The 25,737-nt window shown below is 43.2% G+C and overlaps 3 protein-coding genes across 3 annotated transcripts in view; 2 read left to right on the top strand and 1 right to left on the bottom strand.

Moving 5' to 3' along the window:
* The window catches only part of LOC105558179, a 2,577-nt gene extending 1,298 nt beyond the window's left edge, over positions 1 to 1,279 (bottom strand). The window contains exon 1 of the mRNA XM_012005736.1: positions 302 to 1,279. Coding sequence (XP_011861126.1) covers positions 302 to 410 — 109 coding nt within the window. The 5' untranslated portion in view covers positions 411 to 1,279. The remainder of the gene's footprint in view (positions 1 to 301) is intronic.
* Positions 1,280 to 3,706: 2,427 nt separating this feature from the next.
* On the top strand, positions 3,707 to 10,380 carry LOC105558180 (endocuticle structural glycoprotein SgAbd-2-like). Its single transcript, XM_012005737.1, has 3 exons — positions 3,707 to 3,968; positions 5,371 to 5,549; positions 8,428 to 10,380. Exons 1-3 carry the CDS (start codon positions 3,957 to 3,959, stop codon positions 8,693 to 8,695), a joined length of 459 nt encoding a protein of 152 aa, XP_011861127.1. The 5' UTR covers positions 3,707 to 3,956; the 3' UTR covers positions 8,696 to 10,380.
* Positions 10,381 to 20,512: 10,132 nt separating this feature from the next.
* LOC105558181 (endocuticle structural glycoprotein SgAbd-2-like) lies at positions 20,513 to 23,523 on the top strand. The gene is made up of 4 exons (XM_012005738.1): positions 20,513 to 20,624; positions 21,226 to 21,392; positions 22,007 to 22,154; positions 23,018 to 23,523. The coding sequence occupies exons 1-4, from the start codon at positions 20,613 to 20,615 to the stop codon at positions 23,273 to 23,275; spliced, it is 585 nt and encodes a 194-aa protein (XP_011861128.1). The 5' UTR covers positions 20,513 to 20,612; the 3' UTR covers positions 23,276 to 23,523.
* The last annotated feature ends 2,214 nt before the right edge of the window (positions 23,524 to 25,737 follow it).

Here is a 25,737-nt window from a genome sequence, read left to right on the forward strand (position 1 = left end):
TTTGTACATAAATGTTACATAATTATTTTCATTTGTATCTATAATATGACATATTGAGGTTACGTTTCATTACAAACCTCCAAAAACTGTATGCGACTCTGTCGGTAAATCAAACCACTCCAGCATCCCCTTAAGGAAGAAAATGACAGAAAATTTTATACACATGTAAATTATGTGTCTTGTACATGAAAGTTATATTAAAGTAATGTATTGAAGTTGTATCAAATGTAGTAATGCAATCAGTAATAATTATCATAAGTAATAATATAACATGTAATTATAATGTTACTAGTGGCCTTACCTGCAGCTTCGTTCGGGCCTCCTTTTCTCGAATCACCTCTTTTTATATGTCTATTTTTTCGCAGAATTCTATAAAATAACATTGTCGAACGTGGCCAAGATCTTTCCATGGGTTTAGATATTAAAATTTATTGATTTCACAGTTTAGAATGTGACTTTCTAATAACGAATTCGATTGCACTGCATTGCGTTTCCTTTCTTATAAACGCAACGTTTAGGCCATGGGTTTTGGCCCTTCTCAAGTGTTACAGCATGAAGTCGGCCAAAACCCATGACCAAACGTTGTGTTTGTGATAAGGGAAATTTTCCTGTAGGCAGTTGTGTCGGATTATTCAACCTAACTGTTAATCAAGCACTGGCGATAAAATCCTCGAAACTCTGTTTAAAACTACTTATGTTATTGTCATTTTACTTTTATTATCATTGCATCTTGTCGGCTACTATGTTCCAGTGACGATACGCGAGGGAATTAATTTATTTCGACGACGCATCATACAGCACGGTTGGAGTCGTGAGGCCAGGAATTTTGGAGAAGTCGCTCAAACGATCCTGACCGTTCGAAGGACCGAAGGATATGCCAAGGTGTTACGCCCGCATATGTCGCAAAGATCGGCGATGCGCGGCGAATCGCGTTGCACCGGCTCGTTGCAGTGAAAGGAATACGCCCTGCGATGATCCGCGGCGAATCCGGCGGCGGCGAACCTGAATCCGACGCGCGCGCATTATACAAGACGTTACGAGACGCAAGATGATGACGGTTCTCCCGGCGACGAGCAATGCATCCTCGTTAAGCTCAATCTCACCGTGCCGATTCGTAGCGTTTATGTACGTGGGCGTGGACACACGCGCTCACGTGGATACGTGCATGTGCGCTTCCATCCCAGTGAGCAAGGATGAGTCTGCAAGCGCGAAATTAGCCCAATTCGCCTTAGACGCGATGCGGATGTACACGCGAGTTGCGGAGGGCAGTAACTAGGTGTATGGGAGTAATTGCACGCGATAGCTACCGATTTTTGGCATACCTCAGTCGAAATTTCGTTTGATTGGATTATAGAAAAATACTATCGGATTTTAAACTGTATAACGTTTCATCTTGTGTCTCGCACTTTATTAAACATTTGAGCGAGACAACGATTAAAATGTAGATCTTTGTTACGAGCAAACTGATATGTATGTTAAATTGTATTCCACGCGCACGCACACACGCATACACACGTGTCTAAACATAAATTAAAAATATACATATATGAATAAAATATTAGGCTGCCATTCATATGCGCGAAGTTTCGAGACGAGCGTATTTTATGCAAGAATGTAACTTGCCATCGTGATTTATTGTTTCTGCAATGTTTCCATGATTGTTTGCACAAGGGAGCTTAATCGGGCGTAAAAACTGTAGACATATATTTCACGCGCTATGACACAAGTGATATGCACGTGCATATATCATACGAGAATGGTATAAGCAGCTCTTGCGCGAGCAAAAGGAGCTAATAAACGCAATGAATTTAATTCATAGAGAAATGGCATGCGTTCAACATCCCGATTTCCTAAGCGATATAGATACGCACGAGGTGCATGAGAACTGCGAGCAAAAGCTTAATGCTAATTGGAAGTGCGAGAAGTAACACCTAATAGCACACATAGCACGTAATATTGTAGCAATGTCACAGCAATATTGCAATATGTTGGAAATATTACATATTACAATAAAATATTATAAAAATATTACCGACATCATACACTTTTATAAATAACATTGAAGTAGTATAATTACATTGCTGCAGTATATCACATGGAAAATAGCAAAGTGACGTCAAATGACATTTCAAACGTCTTACTTACATTAGAAATGTCATTAAGATGTTAGAAATGTTATTAAGATATCATTTGTCATCTTGCTACTTGAGATGTTATACAGGATATTTAAAAAACGAGTTTAGGGTTTTAAAAGTAACGTTATGAATATACACACGTACACCCATACAGCACAGAAATTTGCAACTACGTTACAGTTGCAATATCATATAATACATTGCAGTGCAATACCGTAGAAACATTGTATAAATTTACAACGTTTGAATAACATTATAGCAACATTTCAAAACTATTGTGAACAATTTTTTAAATCACTCAGCAGTACATAGTTGTTTTTGCTTATAGATGAATTTATCATTTACATGACGTATACTTTTCATAGCAAATTTCAAATATTTTTGGTACATTTTGCCTCCAGTAATCTATAAACTTAACTGTAATTGATTTATTATTTTAAAAATGAGACCACAAATTGAAAGTCTAACGAGAACATTTTGAGTTGCAGTTTTCCTTAACGAAAGTAATAAATTATTATTACCAATGTCATAACATTTCTAATGCAAATAAGACAGTTTAAATGTCATTTGACGTCACTTTGCTATTTTGCATGTGATATATTGCAGCAATGTAATTATAATATTTCAATGCTATTTATAAAAGCGTATTTTGTCAGTAATACTTGTATGATATTTTATTGTAATATGTAATGTTTCCAATATATTCCAATATTGCTGTGATATCGCTGTAACATTACGTGTTATGTGGGAGCTGGCGACACGTATTGCGTATACATGTTCAAAATACCCATGCCTGGACTGGGTGGCATCGCGAACACCTGTAGCTGACACGAGTATCCGAGGAGGCAGGTAGCATCTCCGCATTTTAAGCATGCGATTTTTAAAATAATAAAAAGAGGGAATATTTTTCAAGAAGTCGACCTCTTAATCGGGTCCCTTTCAAGTGTGGCCTATAGTTGTCGAAGTAGCGTAATTTGTTTAACCGAAACAGAGCCGAAACGTTGTGAACTGAATAAAGATCACTTTCTTGCCAGTTTGGCCGACTTCTTGAAAAATATTCCCTCTTTGAATTATCACTGGCGACAATAAGATTTACTCAACTTGTTTAAAGTAATAATTTTACACTGCGAACCTTAAGATTCTGTTTGTAAAAAATATTTTTTAAGCGCTTGGACGCTTTTAATGATTTTTTTTTACAAGAAACTTTCCAGGATACACCGTGATTTGGGATTTCGCGTATAATAGGTATACGTTCTCGCGGCGCCGTCCAATTTCTGTCTTTGTGTGTCTGCATCTGTTCCGCGAGTACTGGCGTGTGTATAATTTAATAAGCCTGCACGCACACACACACACACGCCTGCGGAGGATCGCGATACGTAGGCGCAGATGCGCACGCGGATGCACGGGAGACACGAGGCGCGAGTGCACGCGAGGGGGACCATCGGTTACCACCTACCTATCGTCTAGCCAGAAAGCCCCGACCACCGTCCACCACCCTTTGCTTAGTTAGCGGATTACGCGAGTAACGTCCAACATTTATTCTCCCCTTCAGCCTCCAGAAAACGGTCGATGGCGGGGCAAAAAGGGGGCACAAGCAGAGCGTCTCCGGTGACTATAAAGCCTCACCGGTGACCACCTAGGCTCGTGTCTCTAACTGCAGTTAACCCAAGAGTTTCGTACGTGGCTTTTCGGAAGGTCCGAGTGTGTCTCGCACGCAGTGGGACTGTTCGCTGCCACGCAAGTGCGCACCGATTCGCCGGTAACAGGGAGAATTCGAGGAGTCGCCGTCTGACTTTCGGAATACGTCAATCAAAAACCATCATGAACACCCTCGTGAGTGTGATCCTTTGATTTTCTCCAGGCGTTCGCGATTTATCCACTTTCCAAACGATTATTAACAATCGGGAGAAATTGATAACAAACAGGAAATTAATGACTTTGATTAATCGCATCTCATTTCTGATTGAAAATTATTTAGAGGTTACCATTTTCCGGCCATTACTCATGTTAACGTTTCGTGAACATTGTTGTTCACTTCGTCAAGGCGAGGAGCGACCTGACATTACGTTACGAGTTTCTCTACCCTTAGCTAGAAGGGAACAAACTATAAAACTAGTGACATTTATGATTTTATCGATAAATTTTTTAATATAAATCTCGCTAAACTGGGTACGTCCGTGATACTGAAAGATTGATCGAACACGACGAAATAGTGGCAATTAAATACAGAGAGAGAGAGTGTATGTTTACGACCACAGCAGCGACGTCGTGGAAGATTTGGCATGGATGCCGGACGGATGGCCACAATCCCCTAAATCCCCTACGAATAAACAAAGATTCACATTTTATTCGCGTCGGAGAAGTTTCTGCGAATGTATCGGTTGCAACGAAGATGATTTTATCGGTGTCGATTTCGTCATTTCCGTTTGGCGCGCGCAAACGACGCGACTGTGGTATTCCTGGAAAAATGACGATGATCGTTTGTTACAATTGCGCCGTGCAAACCCGACGTTCGTGTAAATGTTATCTCGGCTCGGTATAATTGGATTACACGACTGACCGATAATGAGATGGGCCGAGGAAACGGTGCACTTGTGCGCGCACCAGCCGCACAAATTAATTCCAGCCGCCGCGTTATGCTTATTGTAACTCATTACTTTTTCTCGTTGGCCCGCGCGAAGAATATTACGCGAAAAATACCACGTGTCGCAAATCACTTGACTCTCCTCGGCTTTCAGCACACAATGGAGGAAGTCTCCGACAAGCGTGAGACGAGGATTATGACGCACGGAATAACGTATAATTATTCATAACCGCGCCGGCTGTGTTGTGCGGTGAATCGAAATTCTCCTGCGTGCCAAACTGCCTACCCATCTCAACCTACCTAGTAGGCCCTTTTGCGTAATAACACAAGGTTATATAATTCCGCGCAACTTGCTGCAGTATCCATCGTGCTAATCTATAATATCGAGACGGTTGAACATGTTTCGGCTGCAGGCGCATAAAAACATTCGTAATTGCAATAACTGCGTTTTCTCTTAGGTCACTGCTGTTAGGCAGTTAATACGATGAAATGACTAGTTTAAAAAGAAATTAGTTATTATTATTGGCGTAATTACGTAATTATTTTTATATCTGGACCGTCAAATAATTACTGTACCCCACGTGAGAGGATTATCGCCCGATATATTCAGTTTCCAACTGATTTTATTACACCAACTAATCATTTTCGCAGATATTGCTGCTCGGCCTGACGACGATGGCGTACGCACAGCTCGGCAGGTTCACGACTCAATCGTATCAACCGGAGCAATATTACAATCCCAATTACAATCCCAATTACCAGGGCCGGCCTTTCTACGCCATACTGCGACAAACGCAAGACTCCTCGCCGGACGGATCGTATTCTTACAGGTGAGTCCGTCCCGCCGAGAGACGTACGTTTCTTCGATCTCGACACGCTCGACGAATCGCGGATGCCCTCGAACGCATGAAAACACGCTCGCGCCGTTCGGTCGATGCAATCGCGAAGTTAACACGCTCGGCGTGACCGTCCGTTTTTTTCTTCTTCTTCTTCTTCTCTCTCCATCGTGCCGCATCTTCATCGAGGAGTGATTAATAGACAGGAAGGAAGTGCAGTTAATGCACCGGAAACGCACGAAAGTGGTGACGCGTCTTGATGATTAACACATGTACGTTATTTCTCAACAAATATTTACGTGCCGTTCCAAGTTTTCGATATTTTTTTTTTCATAGGTGGTAAAGTGAGGAAATAGTACACGATTAAAAATAAAGCAAAAGAGCATTAAGAACTTTTTGCCCTAAAGTTTGGAAGCCAATTCCAACTACTGTTCATTATCAATGAAATTTGGACGTGAACTGATCTTCTTGAAAACTCATCAAGGATTTTTGTAGTGATGAGCGTTTTGCTTTCAGAAATGCATGTACTCGTATATGCTATAAGCACTACGTCGAGGGTAACGTACAGTTGGTCGAGAAGAATCGATATGATTGTCTGAAAAGATGTGGGATTCGTCGAATACGTTGTTTCTCGGTAGTACGTATCTATATAAGCATTGTTCAGCGGCTATTTTTCAATCTCGATGATGCCGACATACTTTTACCGTCCGAAAAAGGAGTTTAAACGTTGCAATTATGTCGATCGCGCTCGCGCAACATTTGTTAGTCGGGTCTACGGTTATTTTTATAATCCGCCCACTCGAGTGAAGCTCGAATCTCACGGCGGCACAAATGGCGCTCGAACAAAAAGAGAAAGAAAATTCGAATCGTACGAAGGCTAATGGTCTTACATGGTAACTTGAGAACGTTTCTGAGCACGGTGTGGCCTGTTAACCATAATTAAACACACGAAAAAAATGTGCGAACTCGTGTGCCGGTGTAATAATCACATGTGCACTGCGAATCTGCATTCTCGTGTTGGTACAATTCAAGAATGGTGAAGAAGTTTCCGACCAGTTTAATTCTTTTACTAAAAATATGATAAAATTTGTCTGACTTTACATTAATTTTCATGGTTGCTTGTCGTGTGTGCAATTCAATTTGTGAGACAATAATAGAATGCGCTCGAGATGAAAATATCGTTAAAACTTTCGAAAAATGTTATTTCTCGTTCAGAAAATCCACTTTTTTTTCTAATTACAACAAGAAAAATGATTTTAGGATGGAGGATGACAGGATGAAGAAAAGATACTGAAACATGAATATAATGCAGATATAGTAATCGCGCGATGGAGAAAAGCTGGTTGAAATTAACGTCACAATTTGGTTCTACGATATAGAGACGTTAAATATTTACTTATTTATTAAAATAGTTAATGAAGATGGAATTGCGGGTAAAATGATTAGTCATAGCTCTAATGGTAATTATTACAGGCTTACAACATATTCAGGCTTACAGAAATCTGCACGAGATGTAAGCATCAATAATTATTACGTTAGTTCCGCAACATGTGTGCATGTTCCCCTCCTCCCTTCTCTCTTGGTTTTTCCTTCTATTTGAAATATTATCTTGAATTATCGGATAATTATCGGACTGGACAACACCAATAATTATGCAAAATTCTACACGAGTCCGTAAGAAAAGTCGCCCATCGCGAAAAGGTGTCGAAATATCTTCACCCCGCTCTGACTTTCTAACACAGATCGCACGATTCGCTATAATTAGTCAAACATGTCGAGATTGTAAGTCGGCGATTATCGAATTATCTGTTAGGCGATGCGATCATCTCGCATCGTCCCGATACGTGATATTTGCATCGCGCTAAATCTACACGACGCATCTCGCACGCAATTAACGAACGCAACAATCGACAAGTAAAAGCCTGCGATTACCGTTCCGACATCCATTCCGTATTATTGACACTCGTCCCTGGACGACCTAATATTTCATTCAGTCCAATGGTCCTCACAAATAGTTGCCCGACGTGCCGACGTACCCTACCTCTCTAATAATCAATTGTCTTTCGACGCTTTCTAACTCCGGGACTTTGTATGACTGTACCATTTGAGATAATCGTCCGGGCGTGCCGAGGTCGCGGACCATTCGCGGGCTGGCCAGGTCACCAGACGGTGCCCCAGGCGCTACTTGAGACCAGTCGCCTTAATCGAAATCGCAAAAACCGTGAACCCGTCTCGGCCAAAGGAAGGATACATAATTGGCTTTGATGTTAATCGTACGCGCGCCACTCGGCTGCACAGCTCGCAATAATTGCGCAATTGAACAATTACAATCGACCTACCTGCCTACCTCTGCCTGCCTGCCTACCTACGCGCTCACCTTCCTCACCCATCCTCGTTGCCCTGGAGTTCGCGCCTAACTCGAGCCCCTCCCGTGACACCTGTCTCTAGGATATTGAGACTCGGCCAGGCTCCACCTAACTCCTCGAAGGTGGTAGCGCTTTTCTCTCACTGGTTTTCCCAATGGCAGTTCAGAAGGAAAATGGACATGAAAGGAGTTGCTCATGTAGCCGATGACTGTTGTTCTAAAGCAATTTGACGATGGATTTATTTTAATTGGTTTTACTCAGAGTCGGCGTGAAAAAGTGTACTCTCATGCGAAATGACACGCTGAATTCTCTTTTTGAGATAAGACTGCCGTTTCGGGAAATGAACCATCTCAGACAAATCTTGTTAATCTGTGCAGGCTAACATCAAAGGTTTCATATTTGCGGCTTAAAATTCACTTTACTCTTTAATGAAATTGTATTAATGTATTTCTCTCCTCTCGTAAAAGTAATTCGCGATACGTCTGAACAATCTATTTCTACTGCAGCTACGACACGGCAAATGGCATCTCCGTAGCGGAGACCGGGCAACCGAAGAATATTGGGCCGAACCAGATCGAGGCGGTCAGGGGTCAATACAGTTACACGGCACCGGACGGCACACCGATCCTGGTCACTTACACAGCCGATGAAAATGGTTTTGTGGCGACCGGCGCGCACCTGCCGACACCGCCGCCGATACCGGTAGAGATACAACGTGCCTTGGCGCACAATGCAGCTCATCCCGAAGAGGAGGAGCCCTACAGGAGATATTAGACATGTCTACGCTAGAATTGCTCCCAACGCTTCGATATATCGACGTGGAACGATGTCGCAGTCACCGCTTATCGACGATAAACCTCACATAAGGCTCTGAGTAAAATGGCTGTCTTGTACTCTACGGACAATGTTCTATGTTTTCAATCTTTGTACAATCACTGTCTTGTGTCAAGAGTACAGGACAGCCATCCTGTTCAGGCCTCTTACTCGTATCGTTATCCATGAAAGATTCTTTCGAAGCGGGTTCGAACTTGGCTATTAATTCCGGGATAAACGTTAAAGCGGACACGTTACGCGCTCCTCACTTTTGGAAATTGTATTTACTAATTACATAGTGACTCCATGATTGTTATATCAGTGATCAGCTTGTCGAGCAATACTAGCGTTTACTTTATCCGTGCAAGGCGGGGCACGATTAGGCGAGACGACGGAACGTGAGATCGATGAGTACAAAGTGAGAATAAAGGAGCGGAAGAAGGAAATCTTTCTTCATTCTTTGGTAGACGTAGAAGGTATTTTAATAAATTAATAATTTATTTCTTTTTACTCTTAAATCACGAAATTCCGATCCAAAGAATGTGACTACGAGCAGAAAAGGAAAACATTTTTACGCGGTTTTGGAATGTTTCGGTTTTTTGTTTTTCAGAAACTCACGTTCTCCATTTGAAGTGCATCAATGCAACGGGGATTGCTATTGAAGCACAGCTTGTTTTGCGTTAATATCTTAAGAAATCGCGACGGTGCGACACGAGAAGCTGTAAAATCATTCTGGAGGTGTAATTTATGCATACGGCCGATAATACGACTGCCATCAAGGCTCGAGGTAAAATAAAATGTTGGACAGAATTATTGTATATTGCATGCGCTACGCGCAGCATGCTATGAAGTTCAGCATTATTATATAAGACGACACGATAATATCTTAAATATGAATTACGCAAGACCGCCTTGCCTTACTCGAGGGAGATCAATATATTACGGGAGTTTATGCCAAGCGGTGCAATTTGCGGATCGAATCATTCCTTTATCTTTGTAACGATGAGACCTGCAAACTTATAACAGACTTGTGAAAAAGTTAATATTATGCCGCATAATTATTGCGCGCTGCAATCAACTGGAATTCGTACTCGTCCTTGAGGATTTCGCTCGTCGCCTGAACGTGCCTTAGACCCTGAACAGTATAAGCTACTTAAAAAGGCGAACATAAAGGAAGCCCTACGTGTATATTAAAGCAGCAAACGTCATGTACATCGTGGCGTTTGAAAGCTAATTTGTCGGTATGAAATTTTCCGGTGAAACAATAATCTCCCCCGGCGCAACAAATTTAAGGAGAATTCTGCGATTCTATTAGAATTCTGTTATACTGTTCAGGGCTAGCCGACTAATCAACGACATTCCGCGGAGGACTTGCCGAATACGAAGTGTAACGCTTCGCTTTATTTTGATCCTAACACGAAGAGATTACATGCCAACTGTACGCGATCGAGATCCTGCGTATCCTGCGAGCTACGATCCCTCGCGAGCGTCTCGCTCCTCCACATTCTCCGCTTGGCGAGAAGTGGCGGAGTCGATGGGAGGGAACAGAATCGCGGTGTAGGTGCCCGATGCGACAATATGTCATATCATAATTGTGCTGTAATGTATCACGCTATGGCTATTAAATCGTTTAATTACGCATGCTCCTCCGTGTATTCTGAATACCGTAATCACACACCTATAATTATAACGCGCGTATTCATTGCGGACCTTCTCTCTCTCTCTCTCTCTCTTTCTCTTGGCCTGTGCCTTTAACGATTTTTAACAAACCGGGTATGACCACCGTATGATAATAAATTATCTTAATATGCAAGATAAACTATCCTTTCGTGTTCAGCAACAACAATGTTTATTTATAACTACGACCGAGCTATTCGCTGTTCATTGTTCACGGCGTATGACAAATGTTGAACTCGCAGCATCATATTTCAGAAATAGCGGTGCTTGTAAGCGGAGAATGGATTCAGGACTATGTTGCGATGCTGAGATAAATTGCAAATCGCCATGTGCCCGACAGATCGCTCGGCAATTTTTCAGACTTACGCGCCAAGTCGCCCGGTGGCTCGCATTGATTTGTTTACATAAGGATGCGCCGTAAAGTACGACCCGGCCGCGTTACATCGCGGATTGCTTAACGTGTTACGTCAGAGCGACGCGGGGGGGAGAAAGGATGGTCCCGGGCCCGGTTTTGAATTTGACGAGAAGGCACGCGCGTCTTTCCCAATTCTTCTCGGCCGGCGAAAAAAGAAACGACTTCTTCGAGAAAAAAAAATTCTTCTCGGACTCCGCGCAACATTTGCATACCTTCTCGTTTCGACGATAACCGTTTTTGGTTAGCGGTCGTAAGTGGCACGCGATGCCACGCACGGTCACGCCAGGATCCCAGCGGCTCATTGTGGATTCAGGGTGAAACAACGTGCGCGTCGAAATAATGGCAATTAAGCGAGTAAGCCTGAACCGCGCTTTCTCGGAGAGCGGTCGACGTGACACGGTCGCTTATCTGTCAAGGATCGGTCAGGCACACTGAAAAAAATGTCTGGTTGAATATGGCCGAAACAGATAATTCCTACAGGAATTATCTGGTTCGGCCATATTCAACCAGAAATTTTTTTCAGTGCAAGTGCACGTTAATTTTCTGTGCATGGAGGCGCGTACTCGCGTTAAGACACGACGATATCGAGTCATATATCTTCAGATTGCAAATTCCACGATTGGAAGATTGAATTCGCGCAATTATCATGTCGGCAAGCATAAAGCATCTTCTTGGAGATCGCTCAGAAGTCCTCTAGGATTACGTTCTCTATTCAAAGTATCATATTACGTACTTTACACGGTAATAATCTTACATTACTTGCACGCTTGCACGCATCGACCTTTTTTGCGCGCCGATTGATCGCAAGATTCATTTATCGGCTGTCCCGGCCGCGGCGCGTTCGTCGCCGAGCGTGTGTCTTCCCCGCGAAAGGACGCCGGGCACTAACAACTGTTAATTAAAATCGATTCTCGCTCCGTTCGGCGCGCCGATAAACGACCGTTTAGCGCGGTTTTACGGCGATTATATTGCCGCGGCGTGGGTTTAATCGTCGCGCGCCCGAGCGCAAAATTTTAGGCGGACCGACCGGCCGTGGAAATGCCATCCGGATTAATGTTAATGGTAATCGTAATATCATGTTAAAGGTGAGTCAGTGAAAGCAAATCATCGGTCTCCTGTCCGTTGCACAACGCGCGAACGCGCGAACGAGCGACCGCGCGAGCGAGCGAGCGAGCGCATCTCTCGCGGGACTCCTCGGTTTATCCGCGAGATGGAAATGACGGGGTATCGAATTTAGCGATTCTCCAAAACTATCTACGGTCACGGCAGAGCTTGGGAGATATGAAAACAGGTAGATCGTAAATTGATCATAGTTGCAAGAGGTGCGAGAACTCTTTGGCAGATTTTAGACTCTCGTCAAACTTTATTGCCCACGCGATACGATCGCGCGATAATTGCCGATAATTGGCTCGCGCGGATTGCACGACGTGCATATTTTAACTCCGGGCACGTCTTGCATTCACAATACGAGCGACTTGTCGAGACGCAAATTGCATTTGCAAGTCGAACGGGGCAGTTACTGCGAAAGGTCAGGCGCTCGATTTCGTTTCTGAAATTAATTGACGCTAATTGAAATACCGGTTGAGAGCAGGACGAATATTGCGATATTTATGCCGATCGCTAGACATGAATGATCCATGAATTTGGCAACCCCGTTGTGATTTACGAAGCCGATGGCCAAATTACGCGATATCGCGAGTGTAAATTGTAGCTCGCTCGACGTGCAAGCGATGCAACCTGAAAGGTCAGTTCAGACTAGACTATTTCATACGTGGACTGGCGCGGCGCGAGGGTGAAGTATTGTTGAAAATTATAATCAGCAGTTGACAGTTAGTCATTACCAGCTGACAGTTATTAATGGCGGTGGTTGTGACGATCGTGGCTAAAACAATCGGATTCTCTCGTGCATATACTTGCGCGAACGGAGCGCATAAAATGTGCGAATACAATTTCGTACGTTCATTTCATTTTCGCAGGAATTTCAAGGAAAATGCGGTTAAATAATGAAGGATGTATTGGACGTACAATCTTAGACAAAAGTGCATGAAATTGGAAATACTTAAATATCTACTCTTAACGCATAGTAAATCTAGATGTAAGAAACTTGAACGATAGTTGGAGTCTTATTTGTACTCCTACAAAGGTATTTTTCACTTTACAAATGTTTCTTCCTGAATTATTTGCGATTTTTTCACTTATGAGCCTAAACTTTTGATAGTGAAAATACTCTGATTTCAATTCTTAATAACGTCAAATATTTTGAAAACTAAAAAATTCGTGCCGACAGCACGAATATCTCAAGTTATATTTTATTATATTTTATTTCTTTAAAACGGTGCAGTAAAGACTATTGAAACTTGGTCGATATTTTCATCTATTCGTATACTAGATGTATAAAAAAATTCAAAACACTGGTACTATTTCTTCTACATTTTTTTAGCTGTTTTATCCGTGGAGATCGGCTTTTCCCATAAGAGTACGTGTCAAATCAGTGTAAATTAAAATAGTTATATCTCAGCAACCGTTTAGTGGACGCATTTTTACTTTTCTGCAATAAATTAGGAAGACTAAAAGAACAATTTCACAAATTTTTAGCGACTTTGTACTATTTTGAAGATAGGTCCGATACATCCTTAATTAACCGTGCCATCAGATAAATTTAAAGGCAATTAACGTTGTTCCTCGAGAGCAGAATTATAATAGTTACAAATAACGAGTAAAGATCACGTACACGCGTGCAACTGTTACGCATATGTTTATATCTAAATATCGGGGTCAAAAGGTCCCACCGTGCTGCAATTCTCAGATGCTCTGCAGGCCGACTTAAGAGCGATAGATGTTTAGATAAATATTGATTATAATTATACAGTTATAATCGCATATCATTATGCAATTTTATCCAGGGATAAAGATTGCCGATTAATTACGTGAATTTCTGAAGAGCTGGATATTTAATAGACTTTTACTTGATGAAATAATTATAATTTATTATATGTATATCGATTAATTCACGCGCGAGGCACAAAACGTTTAGTAAAAGTATATTTCTAGTCATAGTTTCTAGTAATAATTATATATATTTCTAGTAATTCTTATTGTGTATTATTACTGTGATCTCAAATCTTTCTTTTTTCTGCAACATTGCATATTTTACAATTTTGAGAGTAATTTTGAATTGATATTTATATCACACTACGACAACTGATTTATAACCAATTATAACGCGGGTTGTCGCTGTCACTGTTATCACAAGGGGAAAAAAAATTCGTGCGTGCACATTTACCTGTCAAGTCACGAGATGCAAACCGCTCGCACGCTAACGAGGCTGTCAGGTCTGCGCGACCGAGAGATGAAAAGAAGACGAAGAAGTGGACCGGGTAACCATCGCAAGAACACATGATACGCGAAATCGATATTTTGCATACAATCGTAAAGAGTTTTGGCTCGGGTCTCGCATCAGCGATGTCGGTCAAGGAATCGGACACTTCTGGACCGGACGTACCCTGTCGCGAAAATCGCGATCGCGCCGCGTTGTGTCGCCGATCGTCCCGCAGTCATTTTGCGCTTTTGCGCAAGAGAACTTGGCGATACGCCTCTATTGTTCTGACAACAACGTTGACAGCTCGTCCTCGCTTGCGAATGCGTATTCGCTGGTAGGAAAATAGAAAATCTCGTAGGAAGGCCGAGATTTAATACGCTGTAACGCGCGCGGACGGACTAAACTTAGATTTGCACGCTAATCATATGGTATTCAATAACAGAACCGTTTTCAACCGTGTCTCGATTTGCGTAACGCATTTCCATGTTTTTTACTTTGGTTTCCTTTGCTCGTCAACCATCGAGTCGTAAACATATTTTCCGCATGTGTCACTCTTTACTTCAAGGAATTTTTGTACAACAATTGCTCTCATATTTGCGTCAATATCGTAATTAACGCTTAACCGATGTACGCTCGCGATCTTTTCAATCTGTTTCGCTATAAATTCGCGATTACAAAAAGTTACATCGCGCATTTCACGTATATTCTGCCATGAATCTCCTTCCTTCCAATCAAGAGATTTTTTTAACAAACCGATTATATGGAGTAAAGTTAGAAAAATATTAATGAACGAAGAAATGTACATAAACTAATAGATGTAGAAAGAACCGAGAAACGAAGGAAAGAATAAAATGCTTGTACGGACAAATTCTGAATGCGGGTGAAGACGGGGGACATTTTAAAAACAGGCCGGAAAATAATTAGTGCAAGTATCGCAAGGGAGAGTAAAAATATTTCCTCCATCCTGGTCGTGAGATCCTGGCGGCGGATGGATATCTCCGCGATGACAGTCTGACACGAGTATCCCGGCCATGAATTCCTTTCTCCGCTCGTCATCTATAACGGAAAGAAAGGAAGGGCATGGCACAGCGAAGAAAGGAGGCGCTTCGAATGCCAGAGACGACAACACTTCGCAATTCGTTCGCGCTCGCGGATTGATCCGGGTATAGTCGCGTTAGGAACGATCCCTAATAAGCACCTCGTCATGTGCCCACGATCGTAACTACATCCTCGCAGTCACGTCGTGACATCATCGACATAATGTATTGCGCTCTCTGACAAATCGGTGCGAGAAACGACTTCACCCTCCGCGCTGAACATCGGAGACCTTGAAAGACTTTCGTGATGGTGAAAGACACGGGGGAGGAGGAAGGTTTAATTGTGTTGAACACAATGAGACACGATCGCGATAGAGGGAAGACCAAGGCTTACAGCGAAAGATCCTGTGCATCGCATAGAGAATGTTACAAATTCGCGGATGGACTTGTGTCTTGCGCGATTACGATGTGTCAAAACTCTGGCAGTAAAAGTGAAGAAGAAACGTAAGAAGTCCCTGAGGAATTAAGAAATTTTGATGCTATAAAAATCGACGGTTTGAAATTCCAGAATTTCTAGTAATTAATAATGCACAGAATTGACGAAATCCCGAAGGAGAAAGTCTAATAAGAGAGAGAGGAAGTACTCGTCAATCAACTGACCTTTAAGTGCAACAAACTTGTGTCTCTCTCTCTCTCTCCCCTTTCCCTCTCTTTTTCTATCCCGTAAATTAGACTCGCTCGGAAGACACGGATTGTAAAGTGTTACGACAAGTGCGAATGAATCGCTCGACGGAATCAGAACGAAATCGAAGGTGTGACACCGCAACGGCGAATTTCGGTCGTTGCCGCGGACTCGCGGGCGTGGAATAGCCTCGGGATCGAGGCTCGAACGAGTCTCGATGAGAGGAGGATCTCTCCCCCGTCGATCACAAATCTCATCCAGGATGGCTCCAGATCCGAGGCCTGCCTGCTCGCCTCGGGGTGTACGAGACCCACTTGAACCCCCGTCTGACCTTTCTGGTTTTATTAGCTACGTCGGCTTAGGTATGCCTCGTCATCATACGGCGAGGCACAAAGACGCTCGCGCGCGTGTTCGAGAAGGCGCATACCTTCGGGGTCCTCCCAGGCGAGCGTCCTCCTATCCGAGAATTGTGCAAACCGATCCGCGCCTCGCGATCCCTCCGTCGGCTGCTGAAATTGCTCCGCTACACCGCCCCCGCGGTCAAGATGGATCATCGATACGCTACTCGTCGTCGACTACTGCCGCACGATTTGCACGAAGTAAATTCAGTTTTATTTCGAAATTTCGGTTTATGCTGTTATCGCATCCAAGCATGCTTAATTTATTAAGTTTGGCCGCGAACAAAATTCACCAGCTAATTTTCCAGTTGATAACTTAACAAAAATGCTGCAGTCTTTTTAAAATACATTTTCCCTTACACGATAGCAATACTTGTCTTGGAAGTACATGTTTCCCAGACGAGGAAATGAAGATGAGAGAATGTTCCTTGTCATTTCGAGGTTGTTGACGAGGACTCTGAGTGTGCAGTGAATTTATTCGAGCTTATAAAAAGATGACCTTGGAGAGCAGGTATTAAGGCCTGTGTCCACGATGCTAGAACTTGGTCCAAGCTCTAGTTTCGGGAAATGTATATGCCAATCAACCTGCAGCCGTTCTATAAAAGCTACAAGTTGATTGACTACACATTTCTCGGAACTAGAACTTGGACCAAGTTTCAGCATCGTGGATGCAGGCCTTTAGACATACAGTATATCTAGGAATAGGGGCGGGAAACAGTGCAGTCGGAGCAAAATAATCACGACGTAACTCGAGTGGCCTATGTACGATTAATGACAATCCATTACGCCTTCGACGTCGTTTTACTCTTGGTACAGGATAATTCACGGCGCAACGCACCGTGCAATAAACTCGCGGTATCCGTAGCTGCTATCTTAAAGCGTTAGATCGAATAGATACGTAGAGATAACGTCCAAAGGGAATAAGATTCCTGCTGCGTAACAGTGACAAACGACGGATACGAGAGACTTTAACGCCCGATAAATCAGCACACGCGATAGAGTGCTGGCGACGTCCCGGTTGGTATTAATCGCCGCGCGCGAGAGCGCGCGACGGGAACGCGCAAATTTATGATTTCGCCGACTCCGGGGTGTGCAGAGTCAGGTGTATTTACGACGAAAGAGAGCCGGAGAGACGCTACTCCCGTCCAGCGGTGAGCGCTTAATGAAAATTGTGAATACCACTTACTCGACGGCATTTCGCAGCTTTCGACGTGTTATTTACTACAATGTGCGCACTCGCGCGTATTACCGGCGTATTACCGTACGGCGCTCGGCCAGGGAAATCGCCTGGCGAGCGCCAAGTTTACCTAACGTTCGTCAGACTCGGGGGGGAAGTAGAGTTTACCTTGTGCGCGCGTGTTACTTTGCAACGCTCACAACGCTCAGTATCCTTCCCGGCACTCGGGCTCTAAGGACCGGGTAGAATTGCGCCGGCTACATAATCTCGGATTCCTAGATTCCACCGTCCCTTTCCTGCCTAGCGTATATTACGTTTATTGCGCAAAAGTCAACGAACGCTAGAATTATCCGGTTTTGCACACGCGTCACTTTGCGAGTGCGGCGACAAAGTGAGCTAGTTAATTTGACGCTGGCGTATCATTATTTATGAGGAGAGATGCGCGCGATTACCGAGAGGATGCAACCGGGAAAATAAATGCATACGTCTGCACAAAAATTAATTGCGCCAATCAAGACGTACAGCGACGAGCCTTAATCATATTTATATATAAGACACCGTGCAGCAAAGCGTTAGGACCTCAACAGAATAGCGGTTTCGTACTCTCAAGATAATGTTTTATGACTTAAGTCTTTGCCCTGAAGTAACGCACGATATCTATCTTGTGTCTCAAATCGTAAGGGCCTGGCAGAATGGCTGTCTTATAAAAGTACAAGACAACCATTATGTTCAGGCCCTAAAGACTCGTGTCCACAATGCTAGAACTTGCTCCAAGGAATCTTGGCTACACATTTCTCGAAACTAGAACTTGGACCGAGTTCTGTATACGCGAGAGTTCGATTCTGTCATAATATATAGATCAATTAATGTCCCGTATAGAGCATCGAATACGGTAAATGCAGAACTCGACTGCAACAAGTCTCGGCGATGACATAAGTTGACATTTACCCCCGTTTAGACGATAGGACAAATCGGTAGGTAACGATGCACTTTTCAACCGGTTGGCCGAACGATAATCGTCTGTGGAAAATGATGAATAGCCGCTTTCCACGGGCACCGGTCGACACAGCACATTGTGCGCTGCCGCGCGGCGCCCATATCGCATCGTATGCGTCGCATCAGCTCTTGCACGGCGATTTGATTTACGTCTGCATCGATCCGCCGGCTGGCGAATCGCGTGTGCACCGAGTCGAGTCCGCGGATTGCGGTCTTATCCAGGGGATATTACGACTTGGCGTGCGATTATGCACGCGTACATTGCGATCTCGATGCACGGATGGAAGCGTTTACTCTGTTCTGGGAGTGATCACACCTCGTGACGGATTAAGCGCTGGGATTTCGACGGATGCAGAAAAGATAGAATATTCGCGCGAGAGATAAACGGCTTGCGAGATGGCGGTGGAGAGGAGCCCGCAAATGGATATTAATAAAAAGAACGAAGGAGATTGTCTTCTGTACACACGGCGCACGGTATAGTTTACCGATTAACGTATAATCAAGAAGACTAGAACGGTCCATACACGTTGTTTGATTTTTGACGCATGCTTTCTTTTAGATACTAATTCTTCTAGTTATTACAATATCTATAATGATCGATTGTCCACGCAAAATGCTATTGTTTCTTTTTTCTGGTGTTGAAGAATTTACGTGTACATTTATACACATACAGCAAAGAAGAGATGTGAATTCCCAAGGTTGCGAGGGAAAATCTAAGCGCGTCGATTTCTCGCGGGGCATATCGGTGTGTAAACGTGTCATTACGTAACGCTCCCAATACACGTGACGAAATCAGGTGCATGAATGGGTATCCTATGGTGCATTGTTTCTGATTTGTCCATTTTGCGGTTGCGTTGCCACACGCGAGGATGTAGACGCAGACACCGATGGCGGACCATCGCGTGCGCGAATCGGCAGGTGGATACGCTTATTAATCGTTTTGAAAGTAATCGCAGGACAATGCGACGTTGCGATCGCCTATTCGCGGGATTTCGCCGCAAGGGACGAAAGCCATCGTGACAAATGCGAGAAAAATGAAATCATCGCTGCCGATTGCAGTCGCGCCCGTTCGGCAATCTCGAATTGACGCTCGTCGAGGCTGCGTTGTCCGCGGCCGTGTGGGATCTGCACACGTACACAAAGTGCCCGTGTCCCGCATTTCTTTAATGCAAATGCGCACAATACCGACTGTCATGAGCGGCATAACATTTAAATTTATTGGGAGTCGCCGATACGATCGGGAGAAAACGCTACTCCCGCCTTTTACATTTACAAAGGCGAAAGCTCTGTACATTATTTATAGACTTTGTGTGATATTTTCTCATGGTTAGTAACTAATTTAATGAATTCGACGGTCACTTTTATGTAATCTTTTTCAATAAATGTCTAACGCAAAGTAATGTAAACGTCTCAAAGTGGTATAATTGTACCACTATTGAACTAACTTTTATATCAGCTGCGTTTAATAAACGTTTAATATACCATCGTGTGTTTATTGGGAAGTAATACTTCCATTAAGGAAAAGTTGTGCTAGAAAATGATTCAAAAATTCGGAGATAAAAATATTGCTCCTTTAACAAGCTATTCGAACGACCGTTGACAAATGAGAAGTCGCCTTCGTCGAGAATACCGCAAAGTACGGAGCTACATCACCCAATATCATCGCGTTACATACAATGACACCCACATCGCCGACTCTCGCAGCGATACGTTAACGATACGTTAACGAATGACTCTATTAAGCTGAAACACAGTAGCTGGCGTGGGCATTCGCGAATACACGCGTGCATGTGTGCCAGCGATTAATTGGCTCGCTGGTGAATTGAATTCGCGCGGACGATCGCGGCGGCGGCACCGACGTCGGCAACCCGTTCGATCACGTAAGGAGCAGGCAGCCGGCTGCTGGGATGCCGCGCATCCACGTTTGGGGTTGCGAGGTGGGGCGAGGATACGAGGGCGACACCGAGGGATCCCCGACGGAGGAGAATGCTCCTCTCCTCTCCCGAGCGAGCGAGCGAACGAGCGATTCTACGCAGAAATCGGGAGAATGGGAAGGGAAGATCCTCTTGGGCGTCTTCATATAAATGACGGCGGTGCTCGCGCCACGGGATCACAGATTCGATCTCGTTCAAATCGACTAAGCCGTACAATACGAACCGCCGACAATCGTCGTCGTCATGCAGTATCTAGTGAGTGATTTACCTCGTCGAAATCGCCAACGAACGTCTGGACATCGATCGTACTCGATCACGTTCGCCCCTTTTTGTGCTATCTCTCCTATAATTCCCTTATTTTTTATATATATACATTCCTCGGTGGACGCGCGATGATCGGTGAACGTATCGGTGGACGAAAAGAAACGATCTTTTCTCTAAATCGCGATTTCGATTGCGTTGCACAAGGACCGTACCTCGAAAGCGAAACATTCCGCAGTTGGTGGTAATTCACGTGGGATGACCGTAGATGGGACAAGTATTTCAATTGATATACCCCTAAATAATGGATTTCTGACTTGGACAAATGTTGGAAAATGTGACTCTTCGAAAGATTCTCAAGTAACAGTACGAGAAAGACACGTCGCGAATGCGCGAGTTTTTGTAATTGCATAATGTTCGAAAATCAGAATCACGCCTGGTGCACTTCAGTCTTTAGTTTCACGAACGTATTAATGAAAGAAAAATATATTTTCACATCAATAAGTATTCTTTCTCAAATCGATGAATATAGAAAAATATTCTCAAATGTTTCGGTGTGTTGGCTCGTCGGATAAAAGCACCAGTATGGTTGCAGATCTTGGCCTTTGCAGTCTTCGGCTGCGCTTTCGGACAATTCGGATCGTATCGCGGCTTCCCCGGCCAAAATGCATATAGAGCAACGCCGAGGCCCTATCAACCGCAACCGCAACCGCAACCGCAATACACGTCGCAGCCGCAGCCGCAATACAACACGCAATACACGTATGAAATCTGTATACGATAACCTGCTAATGAAACTTTTTACGATAACCTTGTTAAAAAATTAATTGACATGTAGTTTTCTAAAACGGCCTACACTGGCCAATGTTTTTATTTAACAAAAATATTGGCCAGTGTAGGTCGTTTTAAAAAAACTACATGTCATTGGTTTTAAACTACTGGCGATATTAAATCTATTTGTGAGAAAATTAATTGTTTAAAATATATTGTAATCGGCTATAATAAACAGATGCACACACTCACACATAGATCTTCGCTATGAAATTACAAATTAATGTAATGGCAAAAATTAAATTTATACATAAAAGTACTTTGAAAACTAGATTATGATAAAATATGTATGTCCCGTTAGTCGCAAAAGAATTGGCAAGTCCGAAACAAATTTACCATTGCGCGAGTGGTCAAATTTATAACTGTGTGAACGCGGTCTTTAACACTACTTTTCGCTACTGCTTCCATTTTTCTTAGCTAATTGCTGTTTGGCATTGGAATAAACAGAGACGCAAGACTGAAATGCATACAGCTTTTGCGTTGTAAATGGAACCGTTTAAATTCAAAGCTGCGCGAAATGATACGGTTTCGACTTCGTGTCGTAGGTCTGGATCAAAGCCGTTCATAGCTATTCGTAGCCAGCACAAGGATACATCACCCGACGGATCTTACACCTTCGGTTATGAAACCGAGAACGGAATTTCAGTCTCTGAAAGGGGATACCCTCAATCTGGGCCTCAGGGTCAAACGGAGGTAAAACAATCATCCCTTATTATTTCGTGTATATTTAACACAGTCTAATTTAACGAAAGATCTAATTCGACAGACTCAACTATGTTCGGAAAAGTATATACGAGGAGAAACTTGATTTGTTACTTTTATGAAATATAACATTAAGTTTAAATATATAAAATTTTATAAATTGTTTCTTTAATTAACACTGTAAAATCGTTGCCATTACGCTTTAATAATATTTTAGCTAGTTACTAATTCTGTGTAAAGCGTTAATATCAGTGTTGCATTTAAATGAGAGGGAACTTACTAAAAATTTATATGGTGATAAAAATTGATATAAAATCTTCGTTTTCGGAGAATGTCTGAATTTTTTAGAAATCTCCATTAAATTTCTGTTGATTTGTATATCACAGACGTGATTCGAATGTTACATCATCTAATATTCTAATAGGAATTAATTACGTATGTGTATTATGTAATATGCAAATGTCATTTCTCCACACTATAATTTCAATCAAACATCACTTCGTTTCTTCTTAGTAGTTAATCAGCTCTGCTATTATTATTTTCAACATTTATTATATTATTTATCACTTATTATTTTCAATATTTACTTGAGGTAATTCGTTTGCTACAGTTCCGCCGGCACAAATTTGGCTGTTCTTTCCATTCTTTGCCGCTTGATTAAAGAATTATTTCACTGATACAGTAATCGGATCTACCTTCTTAAGGAAACTGACTTTCCCAAGTGGAAAACTCGTAGAAAACTCCGGCCAAAGTTGCTACCGTTGCAGCGAACTTAACAATTATAAAGGTTCAAGACAAGAAAGACTTTCTCAAATTCCAAATTACCGCATCTACCTCTTAATCGATTCACATAGGTGGTCCAGGGCAGCTTTTCCTACCACGCACCCGACGGAACCCCCATTACCATTCAGTACACGGCCGACGAGAACGGTTTTCATGCCGAGGGTGCCCACATTCCCACACCGCCCCCCATCCCGGAGGCCATCAGAAGAGCGCTCGCGGCAAATCCGCCTGGGCCTGGGGATGACGATGGTCAGTACGACCGGCAACAACCCTACCAGCAGAGATTCGGCGGACAGACGTACAACGCCAATCCGTACCGAAGATTCTAGTTTTCACCGTACGATCCGCAAGATCCTCCACGACCAGCGCCGGTCCAGCGAGTTCGCTGGAGGGAGGCTCGGCTAGATACCGATGCATGTGACGGCTTTGAGTCATTTTCTTTCCCTCCCCAGCCTCTAATGCGAAGTGATACGTGTACATAGGACACAGTATGGTGGATAACAAAACAGAGTATCGATCCCCCTATAAGAAATATAACTGCCGTTACGCAATAAATCAATACATATATATTGTTTCTATTTATTCTCGAATTTATTTCTCGCCCTTCCTGCGTTGGCATTGAAAAGGATGTCGTCTCATTCGTTTCTCGATTGCACTCTTCATTTTCAACTCCGTTGAACGTTTGTGACTGCTTTAAGCCCGTATCAGACTACGGGTTGAGATTGGGATTAGATTGAAATTTGACCAATCGGTAAAATTCATAAACTTGAGATTAGTAAGTTTTACGCTGATCGGTCGACTTTATTTCTCGCCCTTCCTGCGTTGGCATTGAAAAGGATGCTGTCTCATTCGTTTCTCGATTGCACTCTTCATTTTCAACTCCGTTGAACGTTTATGACTGCTTTAAGCCCGTGTCAGACTATGGGTGGGGATTGAGATCAGATCGAAATTTGACCAATCAGAGTACAATTCATAAACTTGAGATTAGTAAGCTTTACTCTGATCTCGGTCAAATTTCAATCTAATCTCAATCTCAATCCGTAGTCTGATACGGGCTTCACGTGCAATCCGAAACAAGTTACTCGCTGGATCGCGTACTCGATTGTTATTTACAGACTTCCCCTTCGTGGGAAGAGTCGTGCACCGCGAATGTTTCGCATTCTGGGGAGATTTTTACGGCGTGCCGCGTGCATCCATCCGTTCGTAGTACGGCGTTCCCACGAAAAATGGCGGATGACGTGGAATAATAATGAGACTGTGGGTCCCAGCGAGGGAAAGAACGCTTTAATGTCATTCTCCACCCACGTCGGCTAGCGATGACATATTGCGCAAATTTTCGGTCGCGGTGCAACAAGTGGAGTCGCGCGGGACGCGCGGTCCAGTTTAAAAAGCGGACAGCCGCGAAGAGTCGCTTTTCGTCAGCCCGACCTGCCACAGGCCTGCTTTTTTATTTTCTCGTTAATTGTCAACCAGAAGTTAATCGAATCTCTGTCTCTGCTTAGATAATAATAACAGTTAACTGGAAAATGAAAAACTGGGCCGCAGAAACTGGCACACACGTCGGACGGCTAGAGAAAATGCCAGTTTTACAGGCGTGCAAAACGCCGCGTGTATAGCGCCGTTGCGTCATCCCGCGCGAGGAACGAGCGCTCGCTCGTACCCGCGCGTCTACAATTTGCCGCAAAACTTGGGATCTAATAAACGTAATTAGTTGTGATGTGCGATTACACTTTTCAAAGAGGCGCTACCGCTTTGTTGCATTTGTATTACACGTTACGGCGTCGCGCGCGAGAAAGAAACGCACGCTCGCGTTTTATCAATGAACGCGAAAGTGTCTCGCCAAAGGTCATTGTGCCTCGACTGCCCCTCCGCGAGATCGCGATAACGCTTATCGTAATTAGACGCGATTAAACGCTGCGTGGGTGGCAAACCCGTCGTAAAATCCGTCGGTAAATCATTAGCTTGTACCTTCTATGGCCGGAATGATGCGCGCGGAGCGTAAATTTACCTTTATGATCGCGAGTGAAGGCGGCATGTGAAGTTCAACTCCGCCAGCGGCTGTTTAAAAATCCGCAGCGAAATCAGCTGAAACATTTGAACCTTTCACGCCGCGCGCACAGCCGTATACTCGTCTTTCTTGGGACTTTAATATTCTTCTCACTTCCTTCAGATTCGAACTCGCGACACGAAAATGAAAATTCGGTTTTCCAATATATAATATACCGTATAACTTTTTTTTTTACCACAAACAGCTTATCATGTATTCACACGGGGAGAGAATTTTCTCTTAAAATTTATCCTGAAAATCATGTAATCGTGGGACAACATGGCATTTTGCAGAACTTTATGAAAGTCTTTTGAAATTTTACCGTACATTTTACTAGTGAAATGTGTAAAAAATTCTCTCCGTGTATTCACAAGCATTGCATTGAGTTGCCTTTATTTTGCATTTTATGAAAAATGGTTTTTAACCCACCGATTTAAGGGAAAATTCTAATAAAAAAATGTCGAGGCTATGACAGTTTTTAAATAATAAGCGATTATATTTCACAAATGACAGGTCTGAGATTTCGCGCGCTCAGGCACGGCGACACGACGAGTGATAAAAGTGTTCCTATGTGTTTCGCGAGCGAGCGAGAAGCAAAGTCACCGTTTAACGGGACAGAAAATATTTGGGAAGACGATGATCCGGTTATATTGAAAACTTGAGGATAAAGAGAGGCAGGAGACTAGATTGAATCTAACTGAAAATTCCAAGTTCACTCAGAATATCGGAGATCGACTAGATCGA

The sequence above is a fragment of the Vollenhovia emeryi genome, unplaced genomic scaffold, assembly GCF_000949405.1.
Source record: "Vollenhovia emeryi isolate VEMERY1.0 unplaced genomic scaffold, V.emery_V1.0 DF939369.1, whole genome shotgun sequence".
Classification (NCBI taxonomy): Eukaryota; Metazoa; Arthropoda; class Insecta; order Hymenoptera; family Formicidae; genus Vollenhovia; species Vollenhovia emeryi.

Bases quoted from the DNA above. Each gene is read 5' to 3' on its own strand.
- LOC105558181 (XM_012005738.1), top strand. The intron at 21,393-22,006 runs GTATGAAATCTG...TTCGTGTCGTAG, and splicing joins CAATACAACACGCAATACAC to GTCTGGATCAAAGCCGTTCA. The intron at 22,155-23,017 runs GTAAAACAATCA...CGATTCACATAG, and splicing joins GGCCTCAGGGTCAAACGGAG to GTGGTCCAGGGCAGCTTTTC.
- LOC105558180 (XM_012005737.1), top strand. The intron at 5,550-8,427 runs GTGAGTCCGTCC...TTTCTACTGCAG, and splicing joins GACGGATCGTATTCTTACAG to CTACGACACGGCAAATGGCA.